The sequence below is a fragment of the Amblyomma mixtum genome, chromosome 9, assembly GCF_055824585.1.
Source record: "Amblyomma mixtum isolate Tamu chromosome 9, ASM5582458v1, whole genome shotgun sequence".
Lineage (NCBI taxonomy): Eukaryota > Metazoa > Arthropoda > Arachnida > Ixodida > Ixodidae > Amblyomma > Amblyomma mixtum.
Genome location: NC_143020.1, coordinates 62,874,199 through 62,894,273, shown reverse-complemented (window position 1 = coordinate 62,894,273; position 20,075 = coordinate 62,874,199). Strand labels below are relative to the sequence as shown.

General features: G+C 44.1%; 1 protein-coding gene across 3 annotated transcripts; it reads right to left on the bottom strand.

Annotated features, from left to right (window-relative positions):
* Nucleotides 1-14: 14 nt before the first annotated feature.
* Nucleotides 15-18,993, bottom strand: LOC149329327 (uncharacterized). Of its 3 annotated transcripts, none has more exons than XM_089561892.1 (5): nucleotides 18,922-18,993; nucleotides 11,005-15,695; nucleotides 10,324-10,455; nucleotides 3,634-3,687; nucleotides 15-2,145 (listed from the first exon to the last, which is right to left on the bottom strand). In XM_089561892.1, exons 2-5 carry the CDS (start codon nucleotides 11,084-11,086, stop codon nucleotides 1,337-1,339), a joined length of 1,077 nt encoding a protein of 358 aa, XP_089418018.1. In that variant the 5' UTR covers nucleotides 11,087-15,695; nucleotides 18,922-18,993; the 3' UTR covers nucleotides 15-1,336. The 3 variants fall into 3 exon arrangements, with proteins under 3 accessions (XP_089418018.1, XP_089418017.1, XP_089418019.1); XM_089561891.1 differs by having other exon boundaries at nucleotides 18,627-18,992; XM_089561893.1 differs by lacking the exons at nucleotides 11,005-15,695; nucleotides 18,922-18,993 and having other exon boundaries at nucleotides 10,292-10,449.
* Nucleotides 18,994-20,075: the final 1,082 nt, after the last annotated feature.

The following is a 20,075-nucleotide window of genomic DNA, read 5'->3' as shown; positions in this document are numbered from 1 at the left end:
TAAACACGCACAGATTTATAGAAGAACAAGTTTTCCTTTAATGTCATGAAAACATTTCTAGGTTCAGTGACATAAATGAGTGAATTTATATTGACTGTCACAAAAATTAGACCACTCAGCTCGCATGAATCTTGTTAGCTTGCACACATTCGTTGTAGAGTAAGGAAGGTATTAGCCTAGCGTGCGAGCCCCTGTTCCCTTTTCCGCAACATACAAAGACTTCCGCTTTTATCTAGTTGCCGGATTGAAAAAAAATTTCTCGGCACAAATATCAAGACCAAATATTGCTCACAAGATATGGTACTTTGTATTGCGTTGAGTTTTATGCCGCATAAGCAACTACGACTAGGCAACTAATCAGAATATTTTTGTTTCAGCAGCCGCGACCCTTGCAGCATGTTATCAAGAACACCTTATACAATTAAAGAAGGCTTTCTCAAGTAACATCAACACAACCCAGAAGCTAGCACAAAGTGAAATGGTCTCAAACAGTTGATATTCCGGCAACCAAAATAGATTAAAAATGGTGCAGATACAATGATCCACAAATACGCCATTTATATTGAGCGGAGACAGTGCTCTGAGGATTGGTAAAGCAGATGTTAGTGAACACTTTTGTTAGTTCTCATTTCAAAAAAGAGATAACTGTTCAAACCACCAAACTAACACAAAACACATCCTTTTGAGGCTGGACACCTCATTCCCCCCATGTATTTCACGTCCCCACTCATTCCTGCCACAAAAACTGCTGAAATAAACACCCAAAGACTTAAACAAGAACAAGTTGTCCTCTGCAGTCATACAAATATTTATAGGTTCAGTGATACAAATGAGTGAATTTATATTGATTGCCACAAAGATTAGCTCACTCAAGCTTAAAGATTACAATTGTTTTGTTTATTGTGCAGTGAATCATGCGCAAGCACATGCTTCACTGCAGGCTCAAATAAACGTTATACCAATTTAATCCAAACCCCAAAATTTTTTCATTGAGGCAGGTTGAACACTGGCACCAGCGATAAATACTGGAAATAGAGTTTTTGAAAGTCTCTCTCCAAGGAGCATCCACATATTACCACGAATTTATTTCCATTCATGCAAGTTTACGAACATAGCAGGCTTACTCTCAGTGTTCAGGAAAGACTGAGTGTTGAGGCTATGTGTTGCCTAAGGGATTTCTGTGAACTCCATTAAAGTGAACAATATTTACAAATGAAGTTAATGATGCAGAATGGCTATCAAAACCTTTCATATGGTACTCAGCCAGAATCTCGTTAGCTTGCACACAAATTGGCAGTTAGCAAAACACTTATACTAGGGGCATTATGGAACACTGCTATTTTTTGTGAATAGCCTCCCTGTGGTATTTCATATCTTTCTTCTGTGTGAATCTCTTTTGGCATAAGTCACACTGGTAGGGCTTTTCGCCCGTGTGGGATCTAACATGCCTTGCAAGGCCTGCACGTGCCGCAAAAGCCATGGGGCATAGCTGGCACCGAAAAGGCTTTTCACCCGTGTGGGTACGGATGTGTTCCACCAGGAGGCTCCTCATTGTAAAGGTGCTACTACAATGGTCACAACGGAAAGGACGTTCACCGGTGTGAGAGCGCTGGTGTACCACCAGGCTGCTCCTGAACGCAAAGCTGATACCACACTGGTCGCAACGGTAAGGACGTTCGCCAGTGTGAGTGCGTTTGTGCACCACCAGGTGACTCTTGTGGTGAAAGCTGTTCCCACAGTCGTCACAGCGGTAAGGTCGCTCGTCTGTGTGGGTGCGTTTGTGCACCACCAGGTGACTCTTGTGGTGAAAGCTGTTCCCACAGTCGTCACAGCGGTAAGGTCGCTCGTCTGTGTGGGTGCGCTGGTGCTGCCTTAGGGTGGACAGTTGAGCAAAGCTCTTTCCACAGTCGTTACAATGGTATGGGCGGTCACCGGTATGGACTCGGAGATGCCGCACAAGCATGGATCTTCTTTTGAATCCCTTGTTGCAGTGGGTGCATTCGTGCAGCTTATCTCCTGTGGGTTTGCCCCGGTGGTTACCCATGTCAGAAGGAGTAGTGTCCATGCAGTGGCTCGCAGGGTGCTTTTCACTGGTTGAATCTCGCACAGTAGGTGCGGCATGGTCGCTCGGTGTGACGACTGAACCTGTGTTGCACAGGCAGAGCCCTTTATACAAAATGCATGAACCAACAATCCACATTTCACTTGGAATTAGAAATAAATGATGAACGCAGCTGACACACTCATCAAAAGCTAAGGATTTGTAAAATTTCAAATTTTTTAAGAGAACTCAGGCCTGAAACAAGACGTCTCAACAGTCAATTCTGCATGCAGGCAGAAAAAAAACAACATTTAGGCTGCAAGAAATGTTATCACTCCTGAAAAAATACGGCAGCGTTCTAAATCGATCCAGCGTTGCTGCATTTGACCCTTGCACTTACAATACTGGCATAATGACTGACACTGCTCAAAGTCCACCTAATGGGGCTTAGCCCTTTCCGGTCATCTGCCGCGCAACGCTCGACAGTGAAAAGTTGCACGTCTAGTCAGTTGAGGGCATGGAAAGATTTCGCGCCATCTGGTTGGAATTATTGTAGCCCGCAAATTAACTATTTAACAGGGTTCTAAGGGCCATAAATTGCGCCAAAAAATCAAGGCACGACTCCCATTCCTGTCGGCAAATATTATTGAAAGTTGTCTAATGGCATTGCAAAAAAGAAAATGACTTTAGGGACAAAGAAAACTATGTGCCTCGGCGACAAGGATTACGAGTATGCTGCGAGAGAATGGTAAAAGGAGGCAGACGGGAGACGGTGTTTTTTTTTTGTAAGATTGGCGAGAGGAAGCCTGGCCTCCACCTGTGAGGTACCACACTCTAAACAAGTACGGGTGAGACCCGAACTAAGCTGAACAAAAATGCTTTAAATACGTGTCTAAAACCAAATCTTCATGTGGCAGTCACTTTCTTTGCGGTGGGCTAGAAGGAACAAAAGAATGCTGATCGGTGTAGTAGTCACTGGAAAAAATACACTAGACCGGAATGGGTTAACAGCTAAACAAGTAGCTGTTAGCTATGCTTAACCCAATGCCCAAAGGCATTTTTTTCTTTTGTTTGGTCTCTGCAGGGAGGCTAACGCTAAAAGCCAAAAGCCTGAGGAAGCCTTGGTCCCCTGTGTGATTTCTTGCATCAATGAACAGAACTCACAGCAGTGACAGTTCAGTGATTACAGTTAACATATCACAGAAAAACACTTTCCAGAATATCGAAGACACATATCACCATCTGCCCCGCCGTGGTGGCTCAGTGGTTACAGCGCTCAGCTGCTGGCCCAAAAGACGCGGGTTCGATCCCGGTTGCGGCGGCTGAATTTTGATGGAGGCGAAGTTCCAAAGGCCCGTGTACTGTGCGATGTCAGTGCACGTTAAAGAACCCCAGGTGGTTGAAATTTCCGGAGCCATTCATTACGGTGTCCCTCATAGCCCGAGTCGCTTTGGGACGTTAAACCCCGATAAACAAAACCAATATCACCATCCTTCACCACAGTTCAGGTAACTGAACCTTCTGTATCCTACAAACTGCTGTTTGAAAGACAACCTTCAGGAAAGCATATATGGAGAAGTGCAGATTCTAACCTGATGAGTTCTGCCATGAAAGTACACCATGTTTGTGGTCCCCGGAGCTCGAACCTGCATGTGAAAGCCAGATCACATCCACTAAGACAAAAAATTACATGTGTAACAGCTCGTGTGGTGTTATGTGCAAGACACTAGAATAAAATATCGTAAAACAGCTTTTCCACGGTGTGTACATTTAGTAGGTTGAGCTTGAAAAAAGTGTGTTCCAAAGCAAACATTCTTGACTAATAATTCTGGATGCACATGATTACTCCACTTGCACTCACGAAAAACTAACGGTTACCTATAAATTTACAGGCCTACCGGAACCAAGCCAACAGCCATTACACTAAAGAATGCAATTGCATAAAGCCTGGCTTCATGGGAAGGACCGTAAAAGTCTGCCTACACAGGCCTAAGAACTAACGAGTGCATTACATGCATAATGACAAAATATTGATGTAGCCGTCATTTTTGTATTAAAGCTTTTATGGTTGCTGTACTGCGCTCAGAAAAAAACTTTCGGAGCAATACTACTGGTAAACACACCCAGGTTACAGCTGCCCACAAATGTTGCAAATAAGCCCAACAGGATGTTCCGCCTCCACTGTCTATAAGAGTGCAATTAATACAGTAGAAGCACATCTGACACTGTACACTACTCTGTCTTAAGTGCTGTTAGAGCATACCACATTTACTTGTGCAAAACCCACACCTCCAAGTTTGGGGCAAGAAATGAGGGGGGAAAAAAAGGAAGAAACTATCGTGACCGAGTTTCTCAAAGCGCTGCTTTAAATGAGGTTCATCGTGACCAGCTTTTCTAACACCATGGATGGCACGGAAGAAGTCCATCCCTGGGAACATGGTGATGAGGTGAGCTCACTGGACAGCAATGAGAGTGAGAGCTGATGATGACAGCGATGACATTTTATGACGCAAGGGCAGCTTTGGTCAAAGAGCACCATGGTATAGGGGACCTTCGTCAACACAAAGGGTGAACCTAACACCCATTTCCAGGCATTCCACCCAGCAGAAGCCAGGGGGGAAGTTGGGTATTGTACCACTGGTGGTTACCCAGTGGCACAGGGAATCCAACCCTGCACATCCTACGTGTGAGATGCACACTCCAATGACTAGGCCACCATTGCAGGGAGAGTGAATGTGGCGAGAAACAGCGAGTAAAGGTGCGACAACTGTCATCAGTTATTGAATTATTCTGAGGAGAAATCACAGCGGTGCTATACTCGGTTTACGGATATTCTCTGATGCAATGAAACCAGTCGGGCAAAACTAAAAAATGGACACTGCGGGTGAGAAAATCTGGTAAAGCTGGCGCTGCACTGTCCAGCAGTGTATAGCATTACTACAGCACAAAACTAAAAAAAAGCATAGGCCAATTTTTTTAAATGGCTCTGTAATATAATAAAACAATTTCCACCATAAATGCAATTAAAAGCCCGTACCACCATCATGAAATGAAAACCATACAGGATGAATTCCATATGTGCAGATCAAGATTCAATATTGTTAGAAAACTAAAATAAACATTGTCACAGCACACTCCATACAGCCAAATATAACCTGCTCTTAAAAAAAGCCTCAAAACAAAATGGAAGATCCCAGAATGCATGCTAAATGAACACAGCAGTGAATATAGTTTGGACAGAGTCAGTAATGCTATGTGCAATGACAAAATGAGGTCAGTCACTTGTGACCAATGACAAGAAATCATACTGCACTCTTCACCAAAGCTAAAAGGGCGCCCATAAACCAGTAAACAGCGGCAAGCACAATAGAATATCAAATTCACCCCACGATGCAGCACAGGTTTTGCAGAGCTACAGTCTTCACAAAGCCCCAGAGCCAGGAGTGCAAAGTGGTGGAGTTGCATCGAATTACGTAAGCAAGCATTTGCAGATTCGACACCATACAGCACAAGAATCAGGATAAAGATTGACGTGTCAGACACAGAGGCACGAAAGGCAAAAAGTTCCAAAGCGTGCAATTTTCATCACTGATGTTTCTGCTTCAATTGAAAAATTAAAGAATATTGTATAAATTAAAAAATCAATTTGTCCACATAACAGAATGTTCACACAAGTAGAATCATAATTGCATTTTGTGCTTTCATTCAATGTCACAGATGAAGTTCTTCACAATGACCATCACCTCAGAGGTGATCTAGCATTGATCTTTGAATAACAGGATGGGGTCGGATTCATGCCATTTGTATTTTCGATTGAGCATAATATTTTTGGAACCAATGGGCCTCCTTTGTTAAGGGTGCACACTATATGCTCCTATTTTTATCAATTCTCTCTGTCACAAAGTTACTTGACGAAGTGACATGCGATGTCCTACTGACGCCAGCACAGACTTCCTTACAGAAATATACAACTCCTGAATTTTATAACTGCCCTAAAACAAATGCCAATCTGACCCATTACTTCTGGGATGTCCCATGGCCATTGAGCCTCTCAGTGATCAAATAATGTGATTCTATGATTACTACTAATTGCCCACCACAAGAGTACACACATTGGAGGCTTTCCTCAATTGCTCTATGTAGTCAGGTTTTCTGTTAGTACCCCAACTGAAATGAGAATCCCCCTGAAGCTTAATTTAAACTGTCCAAAGAGTGTCAGACCAAAAACATGCATTTATAACCAATGTGGACGTAGTTCTTGGGGTTGCTAATCCGCCTCTCAGGAATTGGAGAGTGTTCAGCCTTTATAAATCTACCAGCGCTGCTTGAAGGAGACTCTCTCCTTATTTGAAAGCATTATGATTTTATATTTCTCACTGCTGTACGAAATCTCCGTGCAATGTAAGTAAAGCTAGGTCCGTAACAATGTCCTCACAGTGGGTTAGGACACTAAGCATCCTGGTGCACTTACGATAGGAATAGGTTATGCTTGTCCTAAATCCGTTGTTTTTAGAAATTTTTCTCTTGAGTGTTTCCTCACGAGCCAAAGAAAAAGATGGCATGCAGCGATCTTTTAATAGCCCGATTTTTCCGGTTGTGCCCAGCTTGAGTAGGAACTCGCCTGTGATACTGCTTTGTGCAGACCTCTAGCGCAGAGTATAATGTTACGTTTTGTAGCTTTCCTCGAATCTAAAGCCTGCTTTGAGCCATTTAAGCATCCCAATACAATACAGCAGTTATGCTGTTTCATCAGCATTTAACCAGCATCGCTTTCTCACTCCATAATCACAGCATCCATGCTGCTTTATTTTTTACTCAGAGAAGGCATGGACTCAAGATGTTGGAAGGGACATTCCCATTTTTCTAATCGAACAAGCATTTTTAGGAGACTGAAAGTGACAGTGGCTGATAGTGCTCAGTGGTATACTTATTTCCCTTTTTTGAATAAAGATGGCCAGCTGATATGAAGCAGTTTTACGTATTCTGTCAAGTGGTATCCATCAGCGCCTGTCTTGTGCACTGGTAAAACATTCGCCAAGTTCGAAAAAGAGAAAAACGCCTAAGAAACCTTCGAGGGTTTGCGTGGTGGTGACCCCAAACACACAGATGCGCCCACAGTTCAACATCTGTCTCAATCACAGACTGACTCAATGCCAGAAAAGCAGAGGCTTCAAGTAAAAGTAAAAGGAATCACATGCAGACATGGCATGTCCTTCGATTGCTGGCAGACTGCAATTGATCGACTTCGCCACGCCAAATATTTTTCCTCGATTGATTTAAAGAGCGGGTACTAGAAGATAGAGGTTGATGAACATGAACAGCAAAAAACTGCCTTCGTCACTCCCGATGGCCTGTATGATTTTCAGTTGTTGCTTTCGGTCTCTGTTCAACGTCGCCGACCTTTCAGTGAATTTCAGCGACGTTCCAGGACTGTTTCTTGACTCAGTCATTCTGCGGAAGGGAAGAGGCCTCCTCGCTCCCACTGCTTCCCCGCATTGCTTGTAGCACCGCTCGCATCATTCAATGCCGACCGAGGAGACCCAGGACGAATGTCGGAGGGGGGGAGGGGGGGTATATTCACAATTGGGGTCCCCTGCACGCTAAGCGAAAGGGCGGGTCAGGAACCCCATGTCCCCTACTGGGATTTACGCCACTGCATATTTTACAGGACGCAAGGAACATCAAGCTATAGGTCAGCATAGGCTGACAGCAGTTCCGCTGGAGCCTTCTTCCCCTGGCTACTGGTGCTCTTCCAAAGCCTGTAAAAACGAGCACACACACACAAAAAAAAAAACGACAAAACACACCCAATCCGAAAACACAACCCATATGAATTTTCATAAATTAACGCCAATTTTTCTATTTGAAGAGGAGCCTTCGTCATCAGGAGCCTCGTAGATTTAGCCATGCGGAAGGGGAATCTGCGTAGACTGACAAACCAGTGCCCAGTGGTTCCTGGAGCCCAAGAGGAGGAAGACAGGCCCTTTCATTGTCCCTTTACTCCAGCCAGTTTGAGCTGTCCAGTAGGGGCTGTTATGTTGCTCTTCTCTGTACTTTGCACGGAGGAGAGGGTAAAAATAAATTAAGGGCATCGAAAGGAACGCTCTTAGCCTGGAGCTTGAACGGCCATAGGTCTACGAAGAAAACGGCAGTGTTTAGACCCACTCTGCTGCAATGGCGGCTTCAGTGTGGCTTCATGGAAACAAGGCGACTGGTATAATTGCTGACAAACATTTTCTCTTCAATTTTGTGAACTGAACTACATCCACAGCACAACAAAAGTATCTCTCGCTCACCTCAAATACACCCTGTGCTCTTCCAGACAGGTCGAGCAACCTCATCCCAAAAAACATCCTAATCTCATCTGGTAATCCAACTCATTGCCATTGTGTTTGGCTTCTTTCAAGATATGACCCGTTTGTAGTACGGGACAAAAACTTGGAGAAGCTTCTGAAAAAACACTACCTGTGTTTGCAGTATTCTTTACTGCTGCAATCTATAAGTCAGTGCTATCACTTAGTGCTGCTACTAGTGCTGTCATGTGTGATAGCAGTTCTTTCCTGCTATAACAATAAAATAAAAGCGAACAGCAGCTTTTTGAATAACTACACTGCTTTTGAATTTTAATGCACAATATGTCAAGCAAGTGAGTTTTACAAAGAGCCAGAATGTATTCAACATTTTTTAATGGAAACTCCCTTAAAATACTAATGTGCACTATGGAATTTAACACAATGGAGCCAAATTACGAGGTTTACAATACATTACAAGATTACAGTGTTTTTCATACGCACTAATAATAGTACTTTTTGTTTCAGCAGCCCCGACCCTTGCAGCGTGTTATCATGAACACCTTATGTAAATGGAGAAGGCTTTTTCAGGTAACACCAAAACAACACAAGCTAGCACAATGTGAAATCATCACAAACCACTGAAATTCTCACGATCAAAAATTATTAAAAATGGTGCCGACACAATGATCCACAAATATTATACCATTTATATCCGGCAGACAGTGCTCTCTGTAATGGTAAAGCAGATGTTAGCGAACTCTTTCGCTAGTCCCCGTTCTAAACAACAGAGAACTCTTCAAACCACCAAACTAACCTAAGACACATCAATTTGAGGCTGGACACCTGCTTGTCCTCCCTCATTCTTGCCACTAACACTGCTGGAATAAACACACAAAGATTCACACAAGAACAAGTTTTCCTCGGTTGTCTTACAAACATTTTTACATTCAGTGATATAAATAACTGAATTTATTTTGATTGTCACAAATATTAGCTCACTCAGGCTTAAGGATTAAAAATAACTGTTTTTACGCTTTTACTCCACAAAATTCCTTCACTGAGGCAGGCTGACAACTGCCAGCTGCGATAAACATTGGAGATCAAGTTTTTCAATGGCACCCTCCAACAAGAAGTGATGACATACAGGTATGACAGTGATTTTATTTCCATTCATGCAAGTTTACGAGCATGGCAGGCTCACTCTCTGTGTTCAGGAAAGACTGAGTGACTGTGTATGTGTTGCCTAAAGGAACAAATGTTCTTTTCTGAAAACTGCGTTAGAGTGAACAAAACTTACTAATGAAATTTTGATGAGGTTAGCTACCAATGCCTTTCATAGGGTACAGAGCTAGAATTTCATTAGCTTGCATAAAAAGTGGCAGCTAGCAAAACATATCGACTAAGAGCATCACGGACCACTATTTTTTCTGAAAGGCCATCTCGTGGAGGTTCAAATTTCGCCTATCACTGAATGTCTCTTGGCACACCTTTTTGTCGCCTGTTTGTGCTGCTCCAAATTTTTCCTTGCACTGAATGTCTTTTGACATAAGTCACATTGGAAGGACTTTTCGCGCTTATGGGATCTAGTATGCCTTGCAAGATGTGACTGTCTCGCAAAAGTCATGGGGCACAGCTGGCACTGAAACGGCTTTTCACCCGTGTGTGTACGGATGTGTCCCACCAGGTCACTCCTCTGTGCAAAGCTGCTACCACAGTGGTCGCAACAGTAAGGACGCTCGCCTGTATGAGTGCGCTGGTGTGCCTCTAGACTGTCCTTTCGTGCAAAGCTGCTACCACAGTGGTCGCAACAGTAAGGTCGTTCACCAGTGTGAGTGCGCTGGTGTTTCCTCAGATTGGACTTATCTGCAAAGCTGTTCCCACAATCGTCACAGTGGTAAGGGCGGTCGCCAGAGTGGACTCTGAGATGCTGCACTAGTTGGTATCTCTTTTTGAATACCTTGTTGCAGTGGGTGCATTTGTGAACCTTACTTCCTGTGGGAACACCCCGGTGGTTACCCATGCCAGAAGGAGTAGATTCCATGCAATGGTCCTCAGGGTGCCTTTCACTGGTTGAATCTTCCACAGCAGGTGTGCCATGGTCGCTCTGCGTCATGACTGAACCTGTGTTGCAGAGGCAGAGTAATTTAAATAAAGTGCATGAACCAACCATCCACAGTTCACTTGGAATTGGGAAGAAAAGTTGAATGCAGACGACACACTCATCAAAAGCAGTGGATCTCTATCAAAAGTTTCATTCAACAGATCTGCAACAGAGAACTCAGGCCTGAAACCAGATGTCTTTACAGTCACAGGTGGGCTTCATAGGAAAACAAGTGGCAGTCAGCTAACCACCCAATGCACAATGCCATTTTGTTTTGTTTTATTCGCTCCTCAGAGAATGTCTAATAGGAGGAAAAGGCTAAAGGCTAAAAGCCATACGAGGCCTTGGTCTCTTGTACAATTTCTTGCAGCAATGAATAGAACTCACATCGGTCATAGTTCAGTGAGTATAGTTCACATATCAGAGAAAACAACTTTCCAGAATATCGAAGGCACATATCACCATCCTTATCCACAGTTCAGTAAACTAAAGCTTCCGTATCCTACAAACTGCTCTTTGAAAAACAGCCTTCAGGAAAGCATATATGGAGAAGAAGCACAGATTCTAACCTGGTGAGTTCTGCCATGAAAGTACACCATGTTTGTGGTCCCCGGAGCTTGAACCTGCATGTGAAAGCCAGATTGTATCCATTAGGACAAAAGATTACGACTGCAAAAGCTCACACGGTGTTATCTGCATGAGGCGGTAAATATGGAATACACACTCGTAAAACACCTTTTTCAGCTTACGTATATTCAGTAGGGCGAGCGTGAATAGAAGCGAGTTCTAAAGCAAAATTTCCCAACTTTTAACTCTGCATGCAGATGATTATTATACTTACGATCAAGAAAAATTGACAACTGCCCACAAATTTATAGACCTATTGGAACCGATTTAATGGCCATTATTGCACTGACGAACTTGCACAATTTCTGGTTTCATGGGAAGGACAGTTAAAGTCTGCCGACACAGGCTTAAGAACTAACGAGTCTCAGTCATGCTTAATGACACAAAACATTGTTCGAGCGATTATTATTCTATTAAACTTTTTATAGCCATTGCACTGTGCACAGGAAAAAGGATTCAGAGCATGACTACTGGTAAAAAAAGCCTAGGTTACAGCACCCACCCACGAATGTAGCCAATATGCCCAACATGATGTACCGCGTCCACCATCTCTAAGAGTTCCATTAACCAAGTGAGTAGAACCACATCTGAAACTGCACACTACTGTGCCTTGAGTGCAGTTAGAGCATACCATGTTTACTCGTTTAGTACCCACACCACCAATTTTGGGGACGAGAAACCAGAAGGAAAAAAGAGAAGAAACTATCAAGAGTGATTTCCTAAATGAGCTGCTCTGTAAAAGGTTTAAAGGGACACTGAAGCACTTTTTTTAAAAATTGCACTGGCAGTTCTATAGTTTTTCATGCTGTATACTGGAATATCGCATCGAAATAAGGCAAAAACAAGCGCAAATTGCCCTTTTTTAGCAGAAGTATCCGGCCTGTGCCGCGGGACACACCGTGTGGTGTGCCGCCGCCTGTGATTGGTCAAAGAGGCCGTGACGACACATTGAGTACCGGAGAAGCTACCGATATGGATACGGCGCTGCGTTGATTGCAGATCGCAGCTCTCTGTGGGGTTGTGTAAGTGAATATGGCGACCATTTTTTCAATGACCTTCAAAGAAAAGGATACTACAGTTTGTCCATTTCAAATGTCACCAGAAACCAAGAAAGATGCAATAAAAAATTCTACACCTAGCACAAGCATACGCCAGCATGAAAGACACGTATGCAGTCCATGCGTAAAAGGGGCCAGCACAACCTCTGCTCGTACCCTCGAAAAGGAAGGGGTGCGAGCAATACTCAAGCCAATGACCACCAGCAGACGCCTCCAGGCTTGACCGAAAGAGCGTCATCCAAAAGAAAAGGCCCAAGGCGTTGTGTACAAAAAATCCTGTTCTCAGTGCCCAACATTGTAGGCTGGGGCAACAACAAAGTATTTCAAAGAATCGATGATGCAGAAGAAAGTTGATGTCAAAATGAGCAAAGCGCAATGGCCTAGCACTACGAGGCATCTGACCACAGGATAGTACCGCAATCAATGTGCACTGGAAACCAAGCCACATACGCGCACAAGGCTGCTGCTTCAGTCGTGGCGCGTGTAGCAGATGCCGGGAAATAATAATTGTTCCCTGGAAAACGTTTGCCCTTCCTAGATCTGTAGTTTAGGTTCAGTGACCTGGTGGTTAACTGTATGTGTGCTGAAAAGCCAGACTAGCTGCTACTCGCCTGCTGCCACAACTTGATGAAGAAACCGAGCAAGGTTGCAAAACATCGTGTTTTTATGCAAAAACTTTGTTGGCGTTCATTCCTCCCTTAAATTTGCATCCGAAATCAGACAGACCTCTGCCGAACACTTTCATTTTAATCGCTTAGCTATGATTAAACAAGATGCCGCATATCAGTAGCATTGATGCTTCCATGCTTGGACGCATCGAACCAAGCCTAAAGTAACTAACCGAACCTTCTGAGCACGCCTCCGGTGGTCTGGCCGCGCCTAAGCTGAGGAGAGCGATGCATGTTTGAGCCTCTATAAAGGTTCCGCAGGGGCTAAGTGAGCATGTTTCTACTTTCAGAAGGGGCATTTCATGGCAAGGGTGACACGCATCTCATACGCGAGAAAATTGAAGGAACTTTGTAACGGTTCAGCCGTGCCTTTTTGACAGAAATCTCTAGAGGTCACATAAAGGACAAGCTCTGCATGCACACACTCTGAGGAAAGTGCTTCGAGCAGAGTACGCTTGCTTTGGTCGGCTTGAATTCTCCCTCGTTACAGCAGCGAGCTCCTGCGATTTAAGCATCGCGCTTTCAATTGGCGGCTGCGCTGCTGTTTTAGCCAAAATCAAAAAAGTAACTTCACAGACGTGATCAGCAATGACAATACTTCAAAACCCTAGAGCGTTAGCTGATTCGAAAACCGCCTCAGAATCACTTTAAGGTGACCAGCTTTTCTAACACCATGGATGACACGGCAGAAGTCCATCCCTGGTAACATGGTGATGAGGTGACCTCATCGGAACCAACGAGAGTAAGAGCTGATGACGACAGTGATGAAATTTCATTATGCAAGGGCAGGTTTGGTCAGAGAGCACCGTGGGAAGAGACACTTTCGTCAACACTAGGGGAAGTCTGATACCCATCTCCAGGCATTCCATTCAGCAGAAGCTAGGGGGAAAGCTTGCGTATTGTACCACTGGTGGGTACCCAGTGGCACAGGGAATCCAACCCAGCACATCCTACATGCGAGATGCACGCTCCAATGACTAGGCCACCGCTGCAGGCAGAGTGAACGTAGTGAGAAACAGCAAGAAAAGGTGCGACTAGTCATCAGTTGTTGCAATATTTTGAGCAGAAATTATAGCAGCAAAACACTCGTCTTACGTACATTTTGTGATGCAAGGGAACCGGTCAGCCAACACTAAACAAGAACACTGGGGGTCAGTAAATCCGGTAAAACTGGAGCAGCCTTGAACAACAGTGTACAGCATCAATAGAGCACGCAGCTTAAAAAAAAAGCATAGGCCAATTTTTTTTTATGGCTTCGCATTATAATAAAACACTTTTCACCTTAAAGACAAATAAAAGCCTCTACTACCATCTCGAAATGAAATTCATACGCTATGAATTCCAGGTGTGCAGATACACATTCAGTATTGTTAGAAAACTAAAATAAACATTTGCACAGCACACTCCATACAGCCAAATGTAACCTGCTCTTGAAAAGGCCTCAAAACGAAATGGAAGATGTCAGAATGCAGGCTAAATGAACACAGCAATGGATATAGCTTGGACAGAGTCACTAATGCTATGTGCATGACGAAATCAGTGTCATTCACTTATGACTAACGACAAGGACAAAGTGTACTCTTCAGCAAATACAAATGGACGCCCAAAAAACCAGTAAACATCGGCAAATACAACAGAATATAAAATTCACCACACGATACAGCACACGTTTGGCAGAGCTACCATCATCACACAGCGCCAACCAGGAGACAAAGAAAGAAGTGCCGAAGTCACACTGAATGATGTAAGCAAGAATTCGCAGATTCGAGGCCATATGGCACAAGAATCAGGATAAAGATTGATGTGATAGACGCAGAGGCACGAAAGGCTAAAAGTTCCAATGCATGCAATTTTCATCCTTGATGCTTCTGCTTTGATTGAAAAATGAAAGAATATTGAATATAATGAAAAATCAATTCATCCACACAACAGAACGCTCACACGAGTACCAGCATAACTTCATTTCGTGCTTTCATGCGATGTCACACATGTAGTTTTTCACAATGACCATCACCTCAGACGTGATCTTGCTTTGGTCTCTGAATAACAGGATGGGGTCTGATCTACCCCATTTTGCACAAAAAATAAAGGCATTATTCTCTGCCATTAGTATTTTCGATTGAGCATATTTTGGAACCAATGGGCTTCCTTCACTAAAGGTGCGGACCAGATTTTTTTTTTCAATTCTCCGCATCACAGTTACTTGACGAAGTGACACGCGATATCCTGCTGACACCTGCACAGACTTTCTTACAAAACTATGCAACATCTCCTGAATGTTATAACTGCCCTAAAACATGCGCCAATTCGACATATTGCATTCTGGAATGCACCATGGCCATTCAGCCTGTTGACCACATAATGCGATTCTACTACTACTACTAATTGCCCACGACAAGAGTACACACATTGAAGGCTTCAGTTGAGTGATGTACCCGGTCAGGAGTTCTGTTAGTACCACCACTGTAATGGGAATCTCACCGAGAGCTTTATTTAAACTGTTCAACCATTGCACGCCAGTGAGTCCTGCTATATGACTCATAGCTAAGAAGAAAAGAACTTGGTGGCTATTTTTATTCCTGTTAACCCCTCCTTCACTCTCGATTCCAAGCCTACTGACATTCCTGTGAAAATAATTATAATAGTTTCAAAACGAGTTCAAAAGATAAATGTTTGTTTTGAGGGCGGTCCCCATTTTCCTTATTATTTTATATCCCTGTAATTCAAGCAAAATAATTTAAAACACTTCCATCTCACTTTGTACATAGACACAATGCATTGAGAACATTTCACATGCAATTTTTCAGGTAATGAGCATCAAGCAATTGAGTCATGCAAGGTTGTCAGGTGTGGTATTGATGGTTTCTTCCTCTCGAATCTTGTACGCATTGGCTTGTCAATAATGGCCTGCAAAGTAACGGAGAAAAAACAAGCGTCACAATAAAACAAACACAAATGCCACAAGCAGCGGGGTCTTTGTGCTTTTGTGCCAATGGCAACGCACAAGGAAGCGAGAATGCACAAAATCCATGTCCGACTACACATTCTGCTGTTTTCTTCCTCCTGCAGGCACAGAATGTGAAAGGATACACGTAGGGATAAAGAAGTGCAAGGGCAACCTACTGTAAACTGGGAGTACAAATTTATGAAACTGGTTAGTTGGTTTATGGGGGTTTAAAATGTCAAAGCGACTCAGGCTATGGGGACGCCGTAGTGAAGGGCTCTTGAAATTTCGACCACCTGGGGTTCTTTAACGTGCACTGACATCACACAGTACACGGGCCTGTACAATTTCGCTTCCATCGAAATTCGCCCGCCGCAGCCGGGATCGAACCCGGGTCTTTTGGGACAGCAGCCGAACGCTGTAACCACTGAGCCACCACGGCGGGTAGATTCTCGTACGTTGTTCTCTACCAGCTAAGGTGCAATGAAGCTAGTGATATTTGTAGCACAGTTGGTCTGGATAGTTCTCTTGGCAAGGTTCTGCATATGTTTGCAGCAGTAGATTGCATTCAACGGTTCTTCCTCAAGCATGTACTCTACGTCCTCCTAACACTGCTCCTCATGCCTGCAATTCGAAACAATGAGTAGTAGAGTAAGGAGAAGTCTCCAAGGCCACAACTGCATTATTTACATGCTTTGTGTGTTGAATACGCGTAATTTGCTCCTAGATCAATGGACTGAGTCATGAGTAGACTCACTTAGGCTCATATTCACATGATTATCTGAGTGGTGAACAAGTCGGACCCGGACTCTAATTCAGATTGCGACCCGAGTCGTGAGCGAGTCTGGGCTCAGGCTCATATTATCGTTTTCGCAATAATGGTGGACGCTTAGATTTTTTGCCTTGTTTACTGACGGCGGAGAGCAGGAATGATTTACGGCTGCGACCAAGTGTACTTGAGGGCGAGGCAGCCTGGCGACGTCTGCGAGCGACCGAAGAAGGAGATTTTGCGGAAGCTAGGAAGACGGCATTTTGTCCCATTCACATTGCTAACTTTATGCGGGTCCAGTAATGAGCCGGTACTTTTGTCCCATTCTCTCCATGCTGTGGAGAGTTCATATCACCACGACGACTTGCAATCACTAAATCATTTGTGAAACATAGATAAGCTATCGAATGCTGGCATAAAGGTGAAATAGCACTTATCTGCATTTACCTTAAAAATGTAGCCTATGAAACTTGGAAAATCGAATTGAAGACATCAGGGTAGAAACCTAACCCAAAGAGTGTCAGACCAAGAAGAAGCATTCGTAACCAATGCGGATGTGGTTCTTGGGGTTGCTAATCCGCCTCTCAGGAATTGGAGTGTGTTCGGCCTTTATAAATCTACCAGCGCTGCTTGAAGGGGACTCTCCCCTTATTTGAAAGCATTATGCACTGCTGTACGAAATCTTCTCGCAATGTAAGCAAAGCTAGGTCCATAACAATGCACTCATAGTGCATCAGGACGTTACGCATCCTAGTACTCTTAAGAGAGAGGAATAGGTTATGCTTGCGCTAAATTTGTTGGTTTTAGAAATTTTTCTCTTAAGTGTTTCCTCACGAGCCACAGAAAACGATGGCATGCAGCGATCTTTTTATAGCCCGATTTTTCCAGTTGCGTTCAGCTTGAGTAGGAACTCGTCTGTGACACTGGTTTGTGCAGACCTCAAGTGCCGAGTATAATGTTGTCTTGTAGCTTTCCTCGAATCTAAAGCCTGCTTTGTGCCATTTAAGCATCCCAATACAATACAGCAGTTATGCTATTTCATCAGCATTTAAGCAGCATAGCTTTCTCACTCCATAATCCATTATGCTGCTTTATTTTTTACTCAGAGAAGGCATGGACCCGAGATGTTGGAAGGGACATTCTCATTTTTCTAATCGAACAAGCATATTTAGGAGACTGAAAGCGACAGTGGCCGGTAGTGCTCAGTGGTATACTTATTTCCCTTTTTTGAATAAAGATGGCCAGCTAATATGAAGCAGTTTTACGTATTCTGTCAGGTGGTATCCATCAGCGCCTGTCTTGCGCCCTGGTAAAACATTCGCCAAGTCCGAAGAATAGAAAAACCCCTAAGAAACCTTCGAGGGTTTGCGCGGTACCGAGCCCCGAACACGCAGGCGCGTCTACCCGTTCACATCTATCTGAATCACAGACTGACTCTATGCCAGAAAAGAAGAGGCTTGCAGTAAAAGTAAAAGGAATCCCATGCAGTCATGGTATGTCCTTTGATTGTTGGGAGACTGTAATTGATCGATTTCACGACGCCAAATATTTTTCCTCGACTGATTTAAAGAGCAGGTACTAGAAGATAGAGGTTGATGAACATGAACAGCAAAAAACTGCCTTCGTTACTCCCGATGATTTTAGGTTGCTGTTTTCGGTCTCTGTTCAAAGTCGCAGACCTTTCAGCAAATTTCAGCAACCTTTCAGCACTGTTTCTTGACTCAGCCATTCTGCGGAAGGGAAGAGGCCTCGTCGCTCCCACTGCTTCCCCGCATTGCTTGTACTGCTCGTATCATTCAATGCCGACCGAGGAGACCCGGAAAAAATGTTCGGGGGGGGGGGGGGGGGGGTATATTCACAAGCACGCTAAGCGAAAGGGGGGGGGGGGGGGGTACCCCTGTTCCCTCCTCCGATTTACGCCACTGCATATTTCACAGGACAGGTGGAACCTTGTTCCCCTCGCTACTGGTGCTCCTCCAATGCCTGCTTAACCGAGAACACACAAAAAAGGCAAAAGTTATCCTTGCTCTGTAGGCACACACACAAAAACGACAGAACACACCCTATCCGGAAACACAGCTGAACACACACGCCATATGAATTTTCACAAATTAATGCCAATTACATCTTTGCAGCCTATTGCGTCTACTTCCCCGCAGACACATGCGTTGAAGTAGCAGGCTTCATTGAAGCATATTTGTCTATATTGTGGTTACACAGTTCTGCGGCTTTTATGTTACTGGTAAAGGCGCTAATAAGCCCGAATCTTCCGTGACTGCACGGTGACATTTCGGAACGCGCGCACAAAGACGGGCCATGTCTTTACACGCGCACGCTGCAAATGTCACGTTCACCGGGTCACACAAAGTTATCCTTGCTCTGTAGGCACATAGATTTCCTTCTGCAAAGCTTCTACTCACAGACTGAAAACACACAAAATCGAATATGTAAAGAAACAGATTTAGGAGCACACACAACCGGCAACACAGCTATAGTAACACAAGCGTACGTTTTTGGATTGGATTGGATTGCGCTATTGTTGATGCCAGCCGCCAAGGCATGGTTGAAGTGGGGAAGTTCAAATACAACAAAAAAAATAATAAAACCATGTAAAGAACCTGAATTAGGAGTTAATGACGCAAAAAAATTTTGATTTGTGCTCAAGGTATAAGTGATCGGAAAAAGGTCGAAATAACGCAAGCGTTATTTTCAAAATGACGTCACGTCTGGTAATTTTTTTTTGTTGAAGTCATGGTTGAGCCGAGCCGAGCATAGCTTGCAGTAGGTAGCAGCATCATGGAGAGCAGCATAGTAGCAGTCTGGCCGGTGTGTGGAGCCTACTGTGAGCAATTTCTCTGTTCTTTCTGTCTTTCGGTATGTACTACATTCGGCATTTCGTTGTCAACTTGCTTGCGCCCGAATATTTTCTGTTAGCAGATCACCCAGGACTAGCACTGAGCCCGCTTGCCCGGCAGTGGAGACAAATGCACTGAAGGGGAGACTCATCCGTTTTATCCTTAGTTCTGCTCAAAAGCTCAGTGCAGCTCGACAGAAAAAAATACGCTCTAAACATGTTTTTGTGCCTTTTGTCAGCCCAGCCCAGCGTAACTCTTGGTCACATAAAACACGCATGATTACCAGCTTTTGCGAACGCCCGAGAAAAAGGCGGGAGACTTTTGACAACAGTCCAGTTGAACTAACCGTTTATGCGATGAGTTTTGTACGCGGTCTGATTTGTTGTGGCCCCGCTGCTAGGAAGGTACGATTTCCGAAACGGGTGCAATAATTGCGGCGAGATAAGCGATTACGCTTTGGTGTCTGCAGCGCGTAAACATGTTCTTCTTCTAAATTTATTTTCATTTCAGAAAACAGCATTTGAAGAACAGAAATGCAGTTTGCTCGTGTGCACGGACCTTCCCGATTCCTGCTTCGAGTCCGGCGTTCGCTCGCTGGCGCAGAGGCTGAACAAATGGGGGGATAAAATGCGGAATCAGCAGAGGCTTTAAGGCTGCACGAGGTGAGTTCTCCACCTCCTGTGAATTTTAAAACTAGTGCTGTGCCACCTGCACTGAGC

What these genes read in the sequence shown, in the direction of transcription:
- LOC149329327 (XM_089561892.1), bottom strand. Translation starts at nt 11,086, where the DNA reads ATGGATACAATCTGGCTTTCACATGCAGGTTCAAGCTCCGGGGACCAC. An exon ending in TTCATGGCAGAACTCACCAG is followed by an intron (nt 10,456 to 11,004) that starts GTTAGAATCTGT and finishes TCTGCAACACAG; the next exon opens with GTTCAGTCATGACGCAGAGC. An exon ending in TTCATGGCAGAACTCATCAG is followed by an intron (nt 2,146 to 3,633) that starts GTTAGAATCTGC and finishes TGTGCAACACAG; the next exon opens with GTTCAGTCGTCACACCGAGC.